General features: G+C 48.0%; 5 protein-coding genes across 5 annotated transcripts; 2 read left to right on the top strand and 3 right to left on the bottom strand.

Annotated features, from left to right (window-relative positions):
* Positions 1-2,526: 2,526 nt before the first annotated feature.
* Positions 2,527-3,952, bottom strand: BDV37DRAFT_248807 (histone H1/H5 family protein). Its single transcript, XM_032082017.1, has 5 exons — positions 3,809-3,952; positions 3,627-3,649; positions 3,387-3,517; positions 3,180-3,238; positions 2,527-3,120 (listed from the first exon to the last, which is right to left on the bottom strand). Exons 1-5 carry the CDS (start codon positions 3,857-3,859, stop codon positions 2,896-2,898), a joined length of 489 nt encoding a protein of 162 aa, XP_031941159.1. The 5' UTR covers positions 3,860-3,952; the 3' UTR covers positions 2,527-2,895.
* Positions 3,953-6,376: 2,424 nt separating this feature from the next.
* On the bottom strand, positions 6,377-8,417 carry fen1 (multifunctional nuclease RAD27). Its single transcript, XM_032078629.1, has 5 exons — positions 7,969-8,417; positions 7,802-7,887; positions 7,719-7,723; positions 7,099-7,660; positions 6,377-7,041 (listed from the first exon to the last, which is right to left on the bottom strand). Exons 1-5 carry the CDS (start codon positions 7,979-7,981, stop codon positions 6,520-6,522), a joined length of 1,188 nt encoding a protein of 395 aa, XP_031941158.1. The 5' UTR covers positions 7,982-8,417; the 3' UTR covers positions 6,377-6,519.
* BDV37DRAFT_123953 (uncharacterized protein) lies at positions 8,064-11,136 on the top strand. Its single transcript, XM_032078633.1, has 4 exons — positions 8,064-8,750; positions 8,830-9,655; positions 9,705-9,981; positions 10,043-11,136. Exons 1-4 carry the CDS (start codon positions 8,470-8,472, stop codon positions 10,870-10,872), a joined length of 2,214 nt encoding a protein of 737 aa, XP_031941157.1. The 5' UTR covers positions 8,064-8,469; the 3' UTR covers positions 10,873-11,136.
* Positions 11,137-12,009: 873 nt separating this feature from the next.
* Positions 12,010-15,801, top strand: BDV37DRAFT_271764 (putative glutaryl-CoA dehydrogenase; the record flags this gene model as incomplete). The annotated part of the gene is made up of 8 exons (XM_032084764.1): positions 12,010-12,232; positions 12,340-13,255; positions 13,289-13,381; positions 13,479-13,541; positions 15,045-15,090; positions 15,255-15,284; positions 15,423-15,606; positions 15,662-15,801. The coding sequence occupies 8 exons, from the start codon at positions 12,010-12,012 to the stop codon at positions 15,799-15,801; spliced, it is 1,695 nt and encodes a 564-aa protein (XP_031941156.1).
* Positions 15,802-16,719: 918 nt separating this feature from the next.
* Positions 16,720-18,869, bottom strand: BDV37DRAFT_123773 (VOC family protein). The gene is made up of 2 exons (XM_032078632.1): positions 18,526-18,869; positions 16,720-18,457 (listed from the first exon to the last, which is right to left on the bottom strand). Exons 1-2 carry the CDS (start codon positions 18,699-18,701, stop codon positions 16,891-16,893), a joined length of 1,743 nt encoding a protein of 580 aa, XP_031941155.1. The 5' UTR covers positions 18,702-18,869; the 3' UTR covers positions 16,720-16,890.
* Between the last annotated feature and the right edge of the window lie 2,000 nt (positions 18,870-20,869).

Below are 20,869 nucleotides of genomic sequence, written 5' to 3'. Positions count from 1 at the left end.
GGCATAAATTTAGCGACGGATTGGCATGTTCATCAAACGAAAGGAAAATGGCGAAATGTACGTCGACCAATACCGGCACAGGCAAACGTGTTCGAGTCCCAAGACGATTAATGAGTGCGAAAAGAAAGAGAAGCCGGACAAAAGACGTAGAAAGGACGAGTTGTTGATTAAAGGGCGAATTAGAGAAGGTGGGGAGGGAGGACGAGTAGAGAGAGTGTGTGAAAAGTAGACACCAGTCGGGCGTTATGGGGATGATTGATGGGTTGGGGGAGACTTTGGACGAGGAACCAAGACTGACGGTATTATTCTTAGGTAGAGAAGGGAAGGAGGGAAAAAAGACCTCACAATTTGGTATGGACTGGTAATGTAATTCTAGGTCTGGGCAGGCAGACGGGGGAGGAAAAAAAGGAAAAGAAAATCCTTACCAAAGGAAAAAAAAAGAGGGTGCCTGGAGAAGGGGGGTATTACACTGTATGACTTGTATGGGGTATGTATGAGGTGAGGTACCTTGTACTGTATGTATGTATCTGCACTCCGTCCAACCTCCCAAGTAGTTTGTCGTGGGTATAGAATGCAGTATAAGTATGGATGCAGAACTTTTATTGTGGCGGATAAAGAAACAGATGGATCTTGCCCCGTGGCAGGCAGAAAAACTAAAGTGACTCCCTTTTCATTCTTATTTTTCAGGTGTCTCTTTCACTGGACACTAGGTAAAGGAGGCTGGTTAGTGAGTAGTACTCCGTAGTGCTAGGAAACCCGGAGGACCCATCTGTGTCAGTTATTGTTCCTGGTAAGGATGGATCTTTTGCTCCACAGTTTTGATGAAGTAGTCAGCTTTAATTACTTCCAGCAACGGGGAAGTTCTACGTATTGTAATTGTTTGTACTCCGTACAGATAAGCAAGGAACGGCTCCCGGCTGTATCATGGAAGATAAGGAACGTCAGCCATGTGCTGCATTATCTACCACTTAATTCCATTCCTCCTCCTAATCATATGTACAGTGATAATCTAGTAGGTGACAATACTTGTACAGTACTAGTATTGATTTGATCTATCTAGGCCATACGATATCCATATTCCACACAGCGTACTTATGCATAGATATGTGTCTGTACATACATACGGTATGTCGGGTACAAAATCTAAGACCAAGGTTTACTCTGGACGGAACCTTAGTAGTACAGAGGCACTTTTTGCATGAAATCTATAGGCCGATTGATCGGATTCGGTTCCCAGAGCATATCCGCCAAGAGCAGTTAGAAATTGCCCATCCCGAGTCGTCGCCTCATACACTACACACTGAAACAACGGGTACATACATTCCGAAGTACCGTGTATGAGGAGGTATCACGATGACAGGTGACACTTCACGGACACGGGCGGCAAACTGCATAACCTTTGCAGCTGTACTAGTGGCAATTTTAGTATATCCTTACTGGAGTAGTATATATTCAATCCTCGTGAAAGTAGTCTAGAGACCTCATGCTGCAATTGTCGCTTCCAAGTAGTATTTGAAATATGGAATGAAATGTTTCGGCCAAGTTATGTTTGCGTCACTTAGAAAGGATCTGATTATTATTATACTGATAATAATAATAATAATAATAATAACAATAATAATAATGATAATGATAATGATAGTGATAATTTCACCTATTAAACTCAACTTCTTTTCTTTTACTCTGTCGCTATCTTCCTCCCCCAGAGTAACTCACAAACTATTTAGTATGAGCTTTCTAACAGGATTACGCCATAATCGGGTTCTCAAACTCAGCCTGATCCTCCTTATTCCACCGCGACAGGTACTGTGCTAATGATCGACAGTGCCAACGTCACACCCAAACTATCCTGTCCTATCCTGACGCAATGAGCCCCTATGCGTATTGCCCATCATTCTTCCTGGTATGGTAGAGTACTAAACAAGGTCATGTGTGGTGTATTGAAAGAGTGTAGACTGCAGACTTGACACAATATTGGGCCTTGCGAAGTGGCAGACCCATCTGCTGAAGATGCGTCCATATATAAGTAAGGTGCTTACAAGGCTATTCTTCGAATACCTAGTAGTACGGAGTACTACTGCTCACCGAGTGGGTACTTTCTATCTCCTATTTTTGGAACTGATCCAGCGAGCTTGAAGGAGTCCTTCTATCCCCTCAGGTGAGAACCCGGACTCGGATCACATAATATCGAATATGCATTGTTATACTATGTATGAGAAATCAATACTTAGGAGCATTGACCCAATTGACAGTCCCAAGCCCCGTCTCTCCTTGAATTTGTGAAAGCTGCCGCTCATGTCAGTCAGTAGTAAGATGCCTCTCATAGCTGTCGGATCAACAAGAACCTTCAGTATCCCTTACTTATCTGCACTCCAGACCACAACCCGGGCTTCTACAATTCTACATGGAAACTGGATAGGGGACCTCTCGTTCAAGCATGGCTATCAACTCCATTCACAACGTAGCACTGTCCGCTGGCGCGTGCTTTAAATAAATATCAAGCACAAAGAAAAAAAAAAAAGATAAGACGTTTCCCATATCCACCGCAAGACGCCAACCCTACCAATAACGAAAGAATAAACCATCAACATATCCCAGGAGCAGTCACCGCATCGACAAAAGATAGAGATAAAAAAAGAAATTACAGCCGAAGAAAGAAGGGATACAACCCAAAAAAGAAAAAGATACAGTCCGAAGCCCACGTCAAGTCAACCAAATCGAACAGGAAATCAACTAGTCGCTCAAAAATATGTTCTGCCAGACATTGGCTTTAGGCCTTCTTGGTAGACTTCTTGGTGGCCTTTTCAGGCTTGGCCGTTGTCTTGGTCACACGACCGGACTTCGTCTTGCCGATGACCTTGGGTTGGTCGACAACGGCAGGGGCCTGCTTGGATGTTAGAATACAGTTCCGGGACAAGGGCGGCCGATGGTGATACGTACAGCAGTAGATGCTTTGCGAGGCTTAGCAGTGTTTGCCTTGGGTCTGCCGACACTCCTCTTGGCAGTAGTAGTGCCAGTCTTCTTGGTGGTCGCCTTAGGCTTCTCGGCCTTTTCGGCCTTCTCAGCCTTCTTAGTAGTAGTGGCAGTAGCCTTCTTCGGCTTGGCAGTGGTGGTGCTCTTCTGATAATTATATTAATCATGTTGAAGTCTAAACAGATGAGAGGATATATATCACTTACCTTGGCAGCAGGCTTAGGAGCAGCTTCCTTCTTGGCGAGCTTCACGGGTCCAGAAGGACCTAGAGATAAGACGCGTCAGCTCACCATTTATCAAAACAAAGGGATACGCGACGGTAACAGATTAGAGGGCACAGGTAATAGCATGCTCAGTTCGGTGGCCACAGGGGGAATGACTCTTAAATGCGCGCGCGATATATCAAGACTTACCCTTGGGTTGGGTGAATTCACCCTTCTCAACGCCTGCCTTGATAGCCTTGTTGAACTGGCTATCGAAGGCGTTGGTAGATGCAGGTGCAATCTTGTTGTTTGCCAAAACATATTTCTTGATGGACTGACGACTGTCATGGGGAGATCAAGTTAGCCCAATACGCGACTTGGACGAGTGCTGCGGCTGCCACGTCGCTGAACGGGGCCTTGCACGGCGAGATAAAAACAAAACTAACATACCTGCTACCATTGCGCTCTTTCAGCTAGAGGACAAAATGTTAGCGACCAGCTTGAAGGAATATTCAAGAATTTCCGACGTGACGTTGGGGTGATCCAGCACCGTGCAGACGTGTCACGGTCGGAGAAGTTGGGACCCAACATCCATCTCCCAAAGCGCCTCGGGAATGGCGTGATCAACTCACATTCAGGATAGCATCCTTAATCATATCTATATCAAATGAATCAGCATTCATTCGCGACAAAAACGATAATAAGATCACCCCGACGCGATGTGGTGGTGAGGGAAGATCAGTAAAATCATACCACGGTAGGAAGCATGAGTCGAGCCAGTCTTCTTGGCTGCGCCGGTGGAAGCTTTCTTGGGAGGCATCTTTAGGGTGGGTAAGTATGACTTGTGATTTTAAAGTCGAAGTTATAAGGGAGACCGAAGTCTAAGAGATGATATACAAGTTCAACAGGCGTAAGGGTGAATCGTTGGTGGAAGCAGAAGGAAAAGCAGTCGACGACGGAAGGGGTGGAAGGCCGCGGGGCATCCGCGCTTTATAGGGCAGCGGGTGTTGACACAAGATCACTCACTCCCAAGCACCTACACGTCAAAGTCCCTCTGCTGTTTCTCCTCTTTTTTTTCCCACGATTTTTTTCCCTTTTTTCTTTGTGCATTTTCTCGGTAGATTATTGGTAGGGCCGTATTCTCGGGTGATCAATATTCTGATAAGAGTTAGTCCTTATTGCTAGCTCTTGGTCATGAAGTGGATATCCATTGCATTCATCGACAGATCGCACATCCTCACTCCCTCGCGCAGTCTTTCTACGCGTTCTGCCTCCACCTCCTCCCCCCCATCCCCCTCTCTCCTTGATTTTTCTCTTTTCTCTGGATAATTCTTAAGCTAGCAATCCCTTGGGAATTATTCCCATGTATATGGTCAGCTTCTCTATCTTCATATCTTCCTTTGATGGAATAAAGAAAAGAAGAGAAAGGTGACACGCGCTTCCTTCCATGTATACGTACCTAATTCCCGTATCTTTTCCCAATCCACAGATGGCTCTCGCAACGACATGGACAATCATCGTGCGTCACAATCATCATGGCTATGGTATTTAATTCTTGAAGCTTGATGATTCATCAATATTGTCTTTGGCCGTTCTACCTTACGGCCTGGTTGGCTCTGTATCAGAATCAACAATTCCGGATTGACTAGACCTATTTTGGGGTGTTCTACATCCATTGAGATCGGCTATTGGAATTTGCTGTTTGGTCAAGCTCATGGTCTCCTGGCAGCTTGCCGGTTGACTATACTTTGTAAGAGTCTAAGCTAGACGGAAGGTGTCGGGCTGTCTGTCCCTTGCATGTTGTCGATGGTGGGAAACCCCAGTGGAGGCTTCCATTTGGCCGCCTCGTGCCGTTTAGGTCACGAGGGGGGATGATGTATGGATCGCCTGTTTGAGTTTGCTCCTAACTTGGGGAATTCCATACTTGAGACGCTGACGGGTTGTGTGGTTATTGGTTCCTCTGCTTGAAGAATATAGATCGCAATCCATGGTTGGTGCCCCGATGATTGACTATAAGGCATGAACAGATGCGCTGGCCATAGGCATGTATGAATCATGTGTTTTGCACTGGACAGAAACATTCCACCCATGTCCCCTTGACTACTGCCTATGGTGGACCTGTGCTTCAAATATAGTAATATGGGGGGGATTTAATTTGTAGTCTACCAAGCTAAAACCCACTTGTGTTAGGGTGGGTGCACGCTCGGTGGTTGATCCTCAGGATCGTGACCATGATTTGGTTCTAGAAAATGGGCATGCATACCCAAGCAAACAACCCCCACCTCGTATCATGATTTCACATCTTCCCAAGATACCTCCTACTAGATATGTATTTCCTGTTTCCTTCTAGTACCCTGGATAGGTCAGGCTAAGTCTGATAGCTCATAACTCAACGATGTTCGGCTCAGACCCGGTGTCAACCTCACTATGGCGGCTATTGATGGGATCCCCGGCACGACATAAATAGCTCCTCTGGCTGGGTTAATGTGCCTGTATATCTAAGTTATGGGTTCTATTCATTACTACGCCGTTTATATATGTTGGTCTTGAGGTTCCAGCGTTGTGATCTCTTTGATCACTCGGTAGCCCTACTACTTACAGTGATACAGGATCCATCCACTTCCCCGCCCACGATATATAATACTCGACCAGAAGTTTTTGAACCTGATCTCCCCAACCACAACGGAAACAACAGTGATTCCTCGTCGTCTAGAGATAATATTCTAGCAGCTGCACCATCTAGAGCGAATATTGGTCGTATTTCCCAATATAACCAGAGAAATCAACATCCGCTGTATTAACGTGCAATGGTGGTCCGCCACTACAACAATGCCCAACCCTAGCACGAACCGCTACAACCAGCGAAACAATTCATTCTAATGCCTGGCAGTGAAGAATGAGTATGTCCATGTGATCCAGAGTTATCTTTCCCTTTTTCATGCTTATCCGCCGAGGGATCACAGAATTCAGGCTGGGTTTCAGAGAGAGCGTCTCTCGGCACATGGCGGCCTGATTTTACCGACCCAGTATGGCAAATTCTCCGATAACAACAGGGCATGTTCTCGAAGATAACAGGCGCTAGAGACGATCACATCTCTCTGCCCCCTTACCCAGAGAAACCCATTAGTTCTATTCATAGGATATCCAAAAGTTACATTCAGTGATTGCGCCCCATCAATGAAACGCCGCATCTCAGAACAGAAAGCAAATCCGACAACCCAGTGAGCTTATCACGCAACGCCAACGCCATCTCATGGTTTTTACGACCCCCCTACTTAGCCGTTGCTTTTTCAAGAACTTCCTCGTCGTGTAAAACATTGGCTGAATAAGGAGAGCGAGTCCCTTACCCGGCACCGCGGGGTCTTGCCTTGGCCTCCTTCTTGGCCTTAGCCTCCTCCTTTTTGCGTTTTTTCTGTTCCTGAAGTTTCTCGTCGTGCTTACGTTTGAGGGTCGCCTTCTCCTCATCGGTCCGGGCCACAGGTTTGAAAAAGCCCTCTAAACGTGACTGCTGGGCAGTTTTCAAGTTCTTCTGGAGCCGGGCTGCGCCGTTGCGCACTCGATCTTCGTTAAAGCCCTTGTCTTTCACCAGGAATTCCACAAGGCCTTCAATATCTGGTGCCTCCCATTTGAAGTCGCAGTCTGGGTGGCTAGCTTCCCTCACGTCTGGATTGAGAAAAAGCTCTCTTGCATCCTGGTACGGCCAATCTTCCGGAATAACGTATTTCTTCTTCGGATCGCTCTCCATATGCTCAACAACCTTCTCGAGGCTCCCAAACTCCCGAATCAGTTTCAGGGCAGTATTGGGACCAACTTTGGGAATCGGCTCCAAATAATCGCAGCCAAGTAAGATACAAAGATCGATAAACTATACCGCAAGCCATAAGCAAAACTAAGCGCTGCTGGAGGAACTATTGTGGCTTACCTGGTTTCGGTCCATATCGAGTCCTTCCAGCACGCGGCTGAGATGAATTTCTAGGATCGGTTCCTTTCGCTGTTCGCTGAATGTAAGATGCCTGAGAAGAATGGGTGCTTCAAAGCATAACGTGTCCATATCCTCGGAAGCAGCAGCATAGACCTTTCCCGCCCGTGCAAGGACTGCGCACTGCGCCTCCGCCTCGGTGGGGGCATCGATGTATGGGATGCCCATCAGCTTCAACAGCTTCTTACACTCCGCATTGTGATCTCTCGTAACCCGTACCGTACGCCGTGAAAACTTCTCAACGTCCTCCGCTGTGCCGGTTTCCTTGGCCTCCTCATGAGCCTCAGTAGCTTCGGCCTTTCGAGCGGTACGCTTGGCTAGCTCGCCCGACTTGAGTTTTGGCGGAGCTCCATCGAAGACATAAAGGGGTTTGATTCCGTTGTCGACCATTCGCAAAGTGCGGTAGAACATGCCCATTAGATGCGACGTGGTCTCGCCGGTGTCGCTCATGAGTTGTTGGCCCTCGGAGCGCACGGCAATGAGGAAACTGTAGATACTCATGGAGCTGTGGTATGTTAGTTTCTAGTCTCTCTTTGTTTCCCAAAAACGATCAAGTTACATACGCATCCTAGATTCCAGGGACCACCCGTTAGCCAGACAGCGCCCTAATGCACAGCTCATAAACGGAAGGAAGGACATCACATACTATAGCAACCTTTCGGCCAAAATGGTTTTTGATATCCCCCGCCTTGACCGCATCAGGGGCATTCTCCGCGATTACCTGGTATAGGTCTGTAGAGAAACTCAAAGTTAGTACTAAATGAGCTTCTACGGCAGTGCTGCAACAGGTAGTTAGGTATGAGAATAACTTACGCTTAATACCCATGATGAGTTTCCTGCTGTTGTACGATGAAAACGGCGAGGGAAGCCAGTCAGGACTACTTTTTGGTTTAAACAAGATCACAGAAAAGGTTTCTAGAGTGGTGCCGCGACCCAACACGCGCCGAGCTTTGTAGAACGCGCGACGGGCGGGAATACATCATTAGACCGTATTGGGATTAGCTTCTGGGGACATAACTCACACGTGACTTCCCCGCTAATAATCCCCATCCCCTTCGCCTAAGGCTCTAGGGTCCCTCTACTGTAGGTCTGGCCAGTGAAAAGGAACGGTTTCAGTACCGAGTACGGAGTAAGCTTAAACAGTATAGCCTAAGGCAGTGAGGAGTTCGCATTCTCTCCATCACTACTAGTATCTTCCGCAACCCCCCCCCCTCTTTCCACTTGGCATCCACTCCTGTGGCCGTAGACAATATCTATAAAACGAAACGAGGCCCCATTGCAATCTGAGACCTTAACGATGAATTTTTCTATACCATGAAACGCAGTCGCCTTGATTTCGAAGCCAATGGCGATGCGTCGTCCGCTTCACCTCCCCGAGGTGCTCTGCCGTATCCTGCGCCGGAGGCTAACTCTCGACGTGAATCAATACATATACCCAAGATTTCTCGAAAAATACGTGCGTGCACCGAATGCAAAAGGCATAAAGTCCGCTGTGATATGAAGGCAGGGGAATCGGTCTGCTCCAGATGTCGGCGCATGGGCTTGGAATGTGTCGTAAACAAGAGCCTCCAAACTTTGCTCGACGATGAAGCAGAGTACGTGCGCTTTGCTTTGTTTGAACCCGGATTCCACCATGCATGTATCCTCGCTAACCCGGTAATACACGCTGTGTAGATGGAAGACAACGATAGAGCTTGCCATGACCGATTTGCTCAGAAAGGCACAATTACCAGAGCTCTCATACTATCAAGCCGTTGGCAAGTCAGCAGAAACACCACACAAGAAGAGCGATCGACGGGGATCTACAGTATCTACAGAAGACATACATACCTCGAGAGGCGATATTGGAAGAGATGCGACCGATGGTGGTGCCAAATCAGTAACAGGAGTATCCCACCCGCCTTCCCACATCACCCAGCAACGATTGCAAACTGCTATTGACAGGGAAGAAAAACTATTGGTTACAGCTCCGATGGGCAGCTTGTATGAAGTGACCCAGCTGAGTGATATTCAAGAAAGTACTCCCGAACGGCATCATACTTCGGACCGCGACACTGACCTGATCTCGCGAGGGACTGTGGATTTACAAGACGCGGAGGAGTTATTCTATTTCTTTGACCAGGTACTCAACCGCTATCTATGGGATGGTATAGCCCTTGTGCATAAGGACCTCACATCAGTCCGAAATTCTTCTTCAATGTTGGCTGCAGCCATCCTCACTGTTACAGCTTTGCATATGCCCCAAAAAGAAAGACTTTTTGATACCTGTTACACTGAATTCGCGAAATTGGCATCAGAGTCAATGCTTGATAGACACCATACCTTGGACGATTTACGCGCTTTATGTATAGGCGCTTTTTGGCTTGCAGATGTCAGCTGGAAGCTATCGGGGTATGCAGTACGTATTGCAACCGAGCGCAATCTACACCAATCATATAGAAAGGCTACTCAAGGCTCACCTGAGCACCAAGAACAAGCAAGATTGTGGTACCTTCTCTATGTAAGTCTTCTCCATTGAAGTTTTGTTTTGCAGAAACTAACGATACTAGACTCTAGAGCACCATTTTTCCATCGCTTATGGCCGACCACCTATAATTCATGAGGACAAGAGTATCACCAATCATAATACTTTTACTATGTCCCCCACAGTAACACAATCCGACCTGCGTTTGCATAGCCAGGTGGATTTGTTTATCATCCTTACTCGCATATACCATGCTTTTGGCCCCGACGTCGACCTTGAGGTACCCGAGAACGAGTTTACTACAATCGACAAATTTGACGCCGATCTTGAGGAGTGGCAATCTGGATGGCTACCCCGCCTAGGTATAGTTGTCCTTAAGCCTTCTGATTGAATATCTGCGATCTAACATGTTGGATTGAATAGCCGGGAGTCGTTATGTTGGTGCGTACCCCTATAAAGCTGTCTACCTACACTACCATTTCTCCCGCCTACAACTCAATTCTGTTGCATTGCGGACATATCATTGTTCACTGTCAGCCCGCCCCTTATCTAACGAGCGAAAAAAACGAGCAAACCTGGCCATCGAATCTGCTATTGGTACTCTATTGGTCGTTCTGGATGAACCTGATATACAGAGAGCTTTGGTCGGTGTCCCGTTGTATCTACATAGCATGATCACCTTTGCCGCTGTATTTCTGTTGAAGATCGCAGCAAGAAGCTGCTCGAGCTGTATTCCTAGTCAGCCAGGCAAGCAGAATTCTATTGCATCAGCGGGTCTATCCATCGATATCGCATACGTGCGGGCCTTGGTTGGACGGATTATTGAGCTGATGGTGTCCTGCAGTAGGCGAGCTAGCGAGCGTCACCTCAGTCACCACATAGCCCGTGGCCTGAGAAAAATGCTTACGGGACTTGAGGAGTGGGAGAAAAGGAACTCTTACAACGGACAATCCACAGGACAAAGCTTTCGTGACCCTTCTCAGAATTCTATGTTCAAACCCATAATCATTCCTGGGGCACAGCCACTGGGTGAGCGGGATACTATATTAAACCACCCGCCCCCGCTACTGGGCATAGCTCCCTTGTCTGCTGAGAGAGGCAGTGGATTTGAATCTGCTGCGGCACAATCGAAGCAACAGCCAGGTCTCTCGGAAGGCTCTGTGGATCCTATGATGGCTGATCTGTGGGGCTTTGATGAGGAGTATTTCCCTACAGGGGTCTTTGACTTCCTTCAGTCCCAAATGCCCGCCTGATTCAGGCCACTGCCTCCATGAACCTTTGCAAATTGTGACAGGGTTGTGCTTGTTATACACACCTTTTCCTGGTTATAGCCTTGATTAGTTTCTATACAGCATTAGAGCATTTTGGGGCGGATCTTCATGAGGTGGTGAAGCCTAATTTACTTGGTCTCTTATACACCGGGATTTTCCACATGGGGAGAGGTCTCGCTCGGCATGCTGCTACATGAACTGAAAGAACCTCCATACCGGAGACCGTGTCCTATAATTCACAGACGAATCCTCCGATATTTCTGAGGGTCGGGGCTGCAACTTGTCCTCAACATGCCGCAGGATGGCAGACTTCACTGCAAAGTTTTGCAACCGGTACACTTAGCTTCACTCATTAGAGGACAAGGAGTCTTCGTCTACGAAACCAAATTGCTGCGGCATTACACGAAGAACCACCTAATGCGAGTCGTGTTTCAAATTTCTCAAGCCAATGAGCCAATTGTATAACAATCTTGACGTACATAAGAATCGAGAAGTGTACGATCTAGCTTGATGCTAGGTCGTAGTGCGTGGCATAATGGGGATGGCAACATATCCACAAGCCATTCTACGATACAACTAGAGGCTCGACAATGGCGACTTGCTTCCATTGATTTCTTTCCCCCTTTCTTCCCTCCTCTTGTGTTTTACATTGAATATGGTAGATACGAAGTTCTATCAGTTCATTGGGCGACGCTGCCGAGGGAACAGAACACAAGCCGAAACTGATAAATAGTGGGTGGGGAAATGCCGAATATCCGCCTGCACTACCCATAGGATGTATTGAACGACAGGGGCCCTATTTTCTGAGATCCTTCTTACCCGATCTGAGTATCAACGGGCTGGGCTTGCGGCTGTACCTTGTGGTTGCGGAAGGTGGATGCGGAAGTCTCCAAACGGGAGGCCGACACCCGGAGCGATTGCCGAGGGAAAATCGTCCTTTTCTAGTTCGGGCGATTCAAGCAGCTTCCCCGCAACAACTACTATTTATGTTCGCGTATGCCGTACTAGCTGTCAATTCTGCTGTAAAACGTTTATATATCCATAGAAAGAGCTTATCCACGTCGCTTCCACCTTTGTTTGAAGAATTTCTATCTCTTACCGCGGCTTATACTACTCATCATGAATCGATCATTGCTCCGTGCAGCTTCACGCCACCTCCAGTCGGCAAGCCACGTGCACAAGACGCCCACAGCTTCACTTAATGCGCCAATGCGCGGTTTCGCGACCGCCTTCAACTGGGAAGATCCTCTGGCTGCATCGGAGCTATATACGGAGGAGGAATTGGCGATTCAGGACACAGCGCGACAGTATTGCCAAGAGCGCTTGTTACCCCGAGTTCTCGGTATGCGATCTCCCTGTTTGGGCAGGGCCGACACCGGTCTATGAAAGGCTCCATACGTTACGCAGAGGGATAATGGATATGAATGCTGACTTATGAGTATCTGTCAGATGCTTATCGAAACGAGAACTATGATCGCAGAATACTGGAAGAAATGGGCGAACTGGGTCTTCTTGGCGCCAGCATTGAGGGTTATGGTTGTGCAGGTGCCAGCACTGTTGCGTCGGGCCTGATCACTAAGGAGGTTGAACGGGTAGATTCCGGATACCGATCAGGGATGTCCGTGCAGAGCTCGCTGGCGATGACGGCCATCTACGAGTTTGGAACCCAGGAGCTAAAGGATAGATTTCTACCAGGGCTGGCCAAGGGAAAGATTGCTGGTTGTTTTGGTCTTACAGAACCTAATCATGGCTCAGACCCTGGTTCTATGGAAACGGTTGCACGAGAGCATCCTACTAAGAAGGGCTATTACTCGCTCTCCGGCACGAAGACTTGGATTACTAACTCCCCCATCTCCGATATCATGATAGTGTGGGCCAAACTGGAGAGCACAGGTAAGATCCGCGGGTTTGTGGTGGAACGTGACCAATGCCCTCCAGGCACCGTGGAGACTCCGGCTATCAAGAATAAGACCGCCTTACGGGCGTCTATCACCGGTATGATTCAGTTGGACGACTGCCCGGTTCCAAAAGAGAATATGTTCCCCGATGTTGAAGGTCTCACTGGGCCTTTCACCTGTCTTAACAGTGCTCGACTAGGAATTGCCTTTGGAGCCATGGGGGCTCTTGAGGACTGCCTTAGCCGCGCCCGGACCTATGCCCTGGAGCGGAAGCAGTTCAAGGGCAACCCTCTGGCGAAGTATCAATTAATCCAGAAGAAGTTGGCGGATGCTGCCACAGATGCTGCTTATGGAACGCTGGCAGCGACCCAGGTTGCTAGACTCAAGGACGAAGGCAAATCTACCCCTGAAATGATTTCCATGGTTAAAAGACAGAACTGTGACCGCGCCCTGGCCAACTCTCGGATGTAAGCAGTCCCACTTTCATTCCCCTTTCCTAGTCTGGATTATGGTACTGATCTTAACCATGCGATAGACTTCAAGAAGTTTTCGGCGGAAATGCAACCAGCGATGAATACCATATCGGCCGGCATGTAGCCAACCTGTTTGTGGTGCAAACATATGAGGGGCAGAGCGACATTCACGGTGAGTATTAGACCGAGTTAAAATCGCCGTCCTTTCCGGCATAAGGGGCCCGGTGCTAATGATTGGTGTAGCATTGATTCTGGGGCGCGCCATCACTGGAGTCCAGGCGTTTGTTTAGGACACTTGCCACTGTCATCCTCGTAGAATGGCTTGCGACTAATTTGGAAACAGTAATGTGTATAAATATAGTAGTTGAACAGGTCGGGACAGAAAGAAACGGTGCATCTAGTCATATAACATGGTTTAATGTCTAACCCGGCCAGTCCAATGCCCCGTGTCTGTTGCCGACCTAGCTTCAATCACTACACGATAGGCGCTGAGTCGTAAGTACATCTACTTGGTAGTAGAGCCTTCGAGAATCGGTACCTTATATGCACGTGATTTTGGACTGCGCCACGTGGACACGCGAGGCTTGATAAGAATGACAAATTGATGAAAAAAATACAATAAAACGGGAAGTTGCTGAAATTCAAGAATGAGATAGATCATTCGACATATGATATACATAGAGAGTATGAGTGAGTGTGTATTTGAGACCTTGCCTTGTGTGTTGGAGAGAAACGAACTTGAAACCATTTGTTACGCTGTCCGCTGTATGTACGCCGTATGTAGATGTTACAAAGTATCCCGACAAGATGGGTCTCTATTGTACTCCAGAGTGTACCTCTGGGAGTGTTCTTCCGCTTTTGCAATTGTCAAGGTAAGAAGGCCCTTGAGGAAAAAAGAAAAAGAAGGGAAAAGAGGGTCCATTACAGGCATAGGATCCAGTGTCCAGTCACAGACAAGAATCATGACTGAAAGTGGCGATACCTTAACCTGGTCATCTTTGGCACTTGCGCAATTGAAAAACTTACAGAGTAGGTACTACCTATTTCGTACTATTGTCCGGAACATGTATGGATAATTGTATATTAAATTTACTACTTAGTATTAGAGACTCTCTGTGTGGCTTAGAGGGGATGTGGCTGAGGAAGGTCCGTATGGTAAGGTATTATGACCCGTAATACGGTCACTGGATCTCGCTCATCCACTCTTGCCTTTCCCTTTCTCTCCTCTTCGCTCTCTCTCTCTCTTCCTCTTTTTCTTCTTTCAGCCCAAATTCCCCCTCTCTTTTTGCCCCCCCCTCCGACGTAATCAATCTCGCTGTGAGTACCTCACCACCAACACTCCTTTCCCCCAAAAAACTTTCCTTCGATTCTTGACGTATTCCTTCTCTTCCTGTCCATTACATCCTATTATATTCTTTTCCCCTTCTCCCTGCGCCTTAGAGTACTGACCGGATTGTGCTGTGCAGATTTCTTAAATTCGATACTAACCGCTCTTTCGACTGAGTGGTCGCTCCAAAAGCCTCTTTCTTTTTTTTAAAGGAAACAAAAAAAACCTCACATCACCTACAAAATGGCTCTTAAGAGAATTAACAAGGAACTCACTGACCTCGGCCGGTAAGATATCTATATCTCTATCTCCATGATTTCCCCTCTTCTCCATCGTGCCACTGGACGAAACACCCCACTATTCCCGCGGGGCGTTCATGAATCACTTCCTAAACCATGCCCTCCTTTGATCTAATCGCTGTTCTCCAGAAATGCTAACGCTTCCATTCTTTTATAGTGATCCCCCCTCTTCCTGCTCCGCTGGACCTCTAGGTGAAGACCTGGTATGATTTTCTGAATCCCCCCTCCTGGTTCCTACATATCAATCCGTTCCCGTTGACGGCGGTGTCGCGGGACCAGCACTTCGATCCCCTGTCCCCTGCACCCGTCGATCGCGAACTTATATAAAGCCCCAAAAATCAAATACTGACAGGCAATCTTCTCGCAGTTCCACTGGCAAGCTACTATTATGGGTCCTGTGAGTGAATTCCGAATCATAACACCTTGTTGGCTGCCTTGAGGGCTCGCCCTTCCTGAACAAATAGGGACCTTGTGGCCTGCCAATTCGCCTTTCATATACTTGCGAACATTATCACTAATGCGATTGGTTTATCAGGGTGACTCTCCATACTCGGGAGGCGTTTTCTTCCTAACAATCCACTTCCCTACCGACTACCCATTCAAGCCGCCTAAGGTCAACTTCACCACTCGTATCTACCACCCCAACATCAACTCCAACGGCAGCATCTGTCTCGACATTCTTAGAGATCAATGGAGTCCTGCTCTCACAATCTCTAAAGGTTCGTCGTCCGTATCCCGCGATCGCCGTTTTCAAGACTAACCGTTGTTTCGCAGTGCTGCTGTCTATCTGTTCGATGCTTACAGACCCCAATCCAGACGACCCATTGGTGCCTGAAATTGCGCATGTGTACAAGACTGACCGCCCTCGGTATGAAGCGACCGCCCGCGAATGGACCCGGAAATATGCTATCTGATCTTCGAATCCCAATATAACACGGCCACCTTGGTCTTCCAAATCGCTTCTGCGTCTTCTTTCGTCCCGTTAGATCAGATCCGAAGCCTGGCGTACCGTGATCGTAGATCCTTTCCTTGTTTTCCATTTGCGTGTCTTAAATTACCTGTTACCCATTTTCTTTATCGTTTTCTCCCTGTCGGCGGGAAATGTCATATCCAACGATCATTATGACCAATACTCATGCATTCATGGCATCTTTTTGTTTCAATCAATGGAGTCGGGCAAATTACGTGATGAGCATATAGCCCAAGGCTCGTGGGTCCGTCCTTGGGCCGGGGATAGGATGGAGGAGGATGTTGCTGGTACGGTCGTGAAGGCTTGCCTGAGGTGTGATGGTTGTGAGATGGCGTGAGGAAATCAGGTGGCGATGGTGTACTGGTGCTGGCGTTTGTATCAGATAGCAGCTATCGAGGCAAAGACCAATCAAACCAGTCTATTGATGATATCTTATTTCAAGGTGACGGACATGTTTCTTTCGTAACTCGTCGTACGTGCGTAATTTTCGCAGTCAACTGCCTAGAATTCATAATAGTATAAAACTGTATGTCTATAGAAGTACGGTCGCCCAAGGCTGAAGGTGTGTCACAGTGATGCGTATATATATATATATATGTGTGTATCGATATCTGAACCTCGCGTGTAATATGAAAACAGAGCACGCTATGTGTAAACTGACCCAAATTTGAAGATGGAATCATCAAGCCCATTTTTCCTGTCCACGTTGTATGTTGTCAGAACTAAGGATCTGGACCTCCTGTCCGAGTCTGTGGTATAGATTGTTCCTCTTTCTCGGATACCATTTCTGTCGATATAAAAATAAACTGATTGTTGAATCGATCCCAAATAGCAATAACTTCTTCCAATGTATACATAACATAACGCCAATGGTGATGCTGTGAACATGCCATACTTAGTTTTGTATGCCATGATGAAATTGAAGTATGATGAAAGACTCAGCATATAGAGAGATGAAGAAGATGAGAAGAGATGCAAGAAGCGATAAAAAAAAAGTAGCGGTGTAGCGGGGAAGAAGAGAGCAAAATCTTCCCTATGCAACTTGACTTCCCCTCCGACTGCTGACCTTGGAAGGAGCCTTGGAGCCCCCTGCTACGCTGCCGCCAGCCTTGATGGTCCGCTGTGATGCCCTCGAAGCATGGCTCGAAACCTGGCTCACACTGTCACTTGGCTTGACGGGCTCATCAAATTTGCTGGAATGTCTAGAAACCCGGGAAGCCGCTTTAGAGGCGTGGGAACGATGGGAGACAGAGGATCTCCGCGAATCATCAACCTGGCTGATTGAATCATCGGGAGTAACATTGGTTTCGACGTCAACATCGTCATATACGCTCTCTGGAAGCGGGATATTGCGGGCAGAAACACCTGATTTAGCACCGCTGCGGCTGGAAGCAAATGATGCTATAGAGCCTTCGGGCAGTGGGACGTTGCAGGCACTACGCGTCGCTGAGACAGTGCTGCTGGAATGAGATCTTGCAATTGAATGGCGAGAAGAATGACGAGAAGAATGGTGCGACGAATGGTGTGAGCTGTGTGAAGAGTGATGGTCTTGATAGTTGGCCTTGGATGGCCTAATCGTCGATGACGAATACACGCTTCCGTTGTCCATCGCTCGTGACTTGTCATGGAAGCTGCTGATCAGAGTGGCCTCATAACCCCGGGAATCAACCGATGGTGGGTATTCAATCGCCCTGACAGGATAGTCGTTACCACTGTACATGCTTCCCTCAGAGGCCCGGCGTCCGTTCTGATCAAGGTACACACTGCCCCCGCCTCCTCGCGGAAAAAATTCCGAGCCCTCGTAGATGGTGCTTGCACGAGGGTTCTTTGAGGTGACACTGCGAGTCAAGGTCGGACGTACTTCTGACTGAGAGTAGACACTTCTGGCCGGGGGAGCCTCGATGGCTCTGAAGCCTTGCAGTTCCTGGGATGGAGATGAGGCTTGGGATGGAGATATAAGTTGCGCAAAATCTCGGGGCGAGTATTGGGGTGGGGGTGTTGTAGTTTCAGAAGGCTCTGAATCGCCTTTTGACATTGCGTATGCAATAGCCGCGCCCGCAGCAGCTCCGATAAGAGTACCAACGATGGTCTTCGCTGCCTTGCCGTCGTCGGTTTTCTGGGTGGTGTGATGCACGACATATGTTGGTGACGGCGCCGGCTGAACTTCGCGGGAAATGACTGATGGCACTCCACGTTCAGAGGGCGCAGCTCGCTCCACAGCAGTCGTCGCCTTGGAAACATAGGATCTAGCTTCAGATCTGGGAGGAACCACGCTCTCGGGCCTGACAGAGCTGGCTTTGCTTGTCGCTTTCGAGACAATCGAGGGAGCTGTCTTTGATACAACCGAGCCATTCTCGAGAAGAGCCAAAGCTGACCTGCTAACCTCCGACCTAGCTGATGAGCTGCTCGGACGGTAAACGGCCTCTATGCTGTTACCATCAACATCGATGATGGCTGCGCTGTAGTAGCCAGATTCAGAATCACGGGTTTTTGGCTCTCCGTGAATCTTCCCCCCAGCCTTCAATGCGTGGATGAAGAACTGGCCTACTGCATCCTTTGATGGGGCAGGAAATGCAACATGTGCGGCGCCAGCTGGCACTCTAAAAAGCGATTCAGCACACAATCATGCATGAACTTGGGTTTGCATTGGCCGGGCGCTTTCACTTACCCTGGTTTTTGCTCCGTTATCCAAAAGTCTGCCGGTTCCCCGGGGTTCTGGCCGAAGCCAATATAATCGTCATGACGACCAATAAACTGATAGCCCAGGGGCTGTAGACAGGAAAGGAAGAATGATGTTGAGGTGGGGAGGTGTGAGACAGTCAAGGTAAGATGTGATACAGGCATGTCCAATGAGGAGAAGGACTCGCTGGGTTGTCAGCGAGTACGCACGCGACGGGTTGATCCTAGGGGAGGAAGTATGATATAGAGGATGGAAGCAATAACCAAATGCTTCAGACTTCGTCCTCACAAGTACAGGGTCCCAACCTGAAGATTGACTGAGGTTGAAACGGGAAAAGACGTTTGGAGAAAAACAAGGATATATGAATGTACGAACAGTAATGACCAAGTGAAAAGTAGAATGGGACGTAAAGGAAGGAGCAACAGGGTGACAAGATATATTATTTCGAGGCCAAGCTATCTATACGGGGGTTATCCCAAGAGTGCCCAACTTATATCCAATCAGACTGATCGGAAGCTAACAAAAAAGAAAGATTTGTTCCCGAAGGAAACAATCTGCTCTAGTGATGCAAAACACGGTCTAGCATAGCAGGTATTATTGCATAAGCTCGCAATGCGTCCGAAAGCAAACCAATCCCGACGAAGTGTCGACCTAGACTGGCTCTGCGTTCTCTTACCGAAAAAGACGAAATCCTGTCGGAAGACGGTCAAGAGACCCATGATGTTACCTATCGGTGAAGCTAGAAACGAGGGGAAGAAAACGCTCTCACAGTCCGCCAGGTCATCGTGGGGAAAGCCTGGCGGCCGGTCCTGTAGGTGGCCCTGTCGGCATCGGATGGGGCGCCTATCAGGAAACGGTGGATACTGCAGATGGGCCAAGCATCAAACCGCATCATGTCAGAAGTCGAAGTGAATGAGGCGACGATACCAGGGTTGAGGTGGAGGATGGTGATTGGTAGTGGTGGAGTCAGTAGAGACAACACAGTACTCCTTCCTACTATTTTTCAGTAATCACGATAATAATCATAATAGTAGCCATAAGAACTGTGATAGGAAATGATGCTAAGAAGGGGATTCAAGATTCTAGCTCGATAGGCCCCAGCCAGGGTAGTTGGGCTTTGGTCTTGAAAGAAACTTACACAGGGTGCCTCGGTGCTCTTGCATTCAAAGACAGGGCAAAGACGAATAGTTTCACGTAAAGGACCGTCTGGGGGGGCCACTGAGGGGCATTTGGTCACCCTGACCGATGGGGAGTTTTGTTCCTGCTTTGGGCACTTCTGCTGCTCTTAGTCGCTGAATGGCGCCGTCTGACCGCCAAACAACACCCACTTGGTTTCGGTGTCGTGGATCAAGTGTCATGGCTATTCGACGAATGAGGGGTTGTAACATTAAGGGTCATGTTTTCCGGAAGGAAGGAGAACGAAAGCAAATAAAATGAAATGGCCACTGGGCAGGCCTCACTTGGTTTCAAGAGACTGGGCCCATGCAGAGGATCTGGCATCAGCGTTGATCCTTAACTCCAGTAATGAACTAGGATGAATGGTTTTGCACGTAACCAAACCGCCCCCCTCCAGAAATGCCACACGAATCAATCCGTCCACAAGTCAAGTGAAGCGGGAGATCCACATCAAGGAATTGCTGCGATGTCTGCATGCCACGTTGAAGAGGGAGACTCCATTCCCAGCCACTCGAACCACCCCGATCGATACTTGCATATGGAGTCAATGCAATTCTCCATTCTGGGTCAATGGTGCAGTTATTGTTAGACCCCACAGATAGAAGTGAGTCACAGAGAAAAAGGGGGAAGAAGAGGGAAAGGAGGCAGAGTGTAGTGATGGAGGGGACAAACGAAAAGGGCTGTGAGAGAGAGTTGCATGGCCTCAGGCATTTGGTCACGATGGTTCGTCTTGTTCACCTTTCCCTTTCCCTCTTCTTCTTCTTCCACCCTGAACTATCTTTTGGCTACACCAAACCACGCGATATCTTGATATCATTAGTGATCTTATTTTATGGCCGCTTTGCGACTCGCCTCTCAACTTACTGTCTTTGACATGCAGGCCGCTGAATATTTTATACACGTTTCGCTTCTCCGAAGCATGCATGTACTCCTACATACCTACGTGACAACGTGCTACCCTACTCCTACCAATAAAAGAAGCAAATGTTGACTGATGTCAATGTCAAGCATGAGCGCGGAGCGTCTTGTCCCAAAGACATTGCCAATAGTTGATTTCCCCATTATGTTCGTGTACTTAATTCTATTATTAACAATCACGTCATCTCTTGATCTTCAGGTGCAATACAAAGCCCCAGCACTGTACAGTTACCTCTGT

Source organism: Aspergillus pseudonomiae (assembly GCF_009193645.1).
Source record: "Aspergillus pseudonomiae strain CBS 119388 unplaced genomic scaffold BDV37scaffold_35, whole genome shotgun sequence".
Taxonomy (NCBI): Eukaryota; Fungi; Ascomycota; class Eurotiomycetes; order Eurotiales; family Aspergillaceae; genus Aspergillus; species Aspergillus pseudonomiae.
The sequence above is the reverse complement of the archived record's forward strand: the minus strand, read 5'-3'. Positions and strand labels throughout refer to the sequence as shown.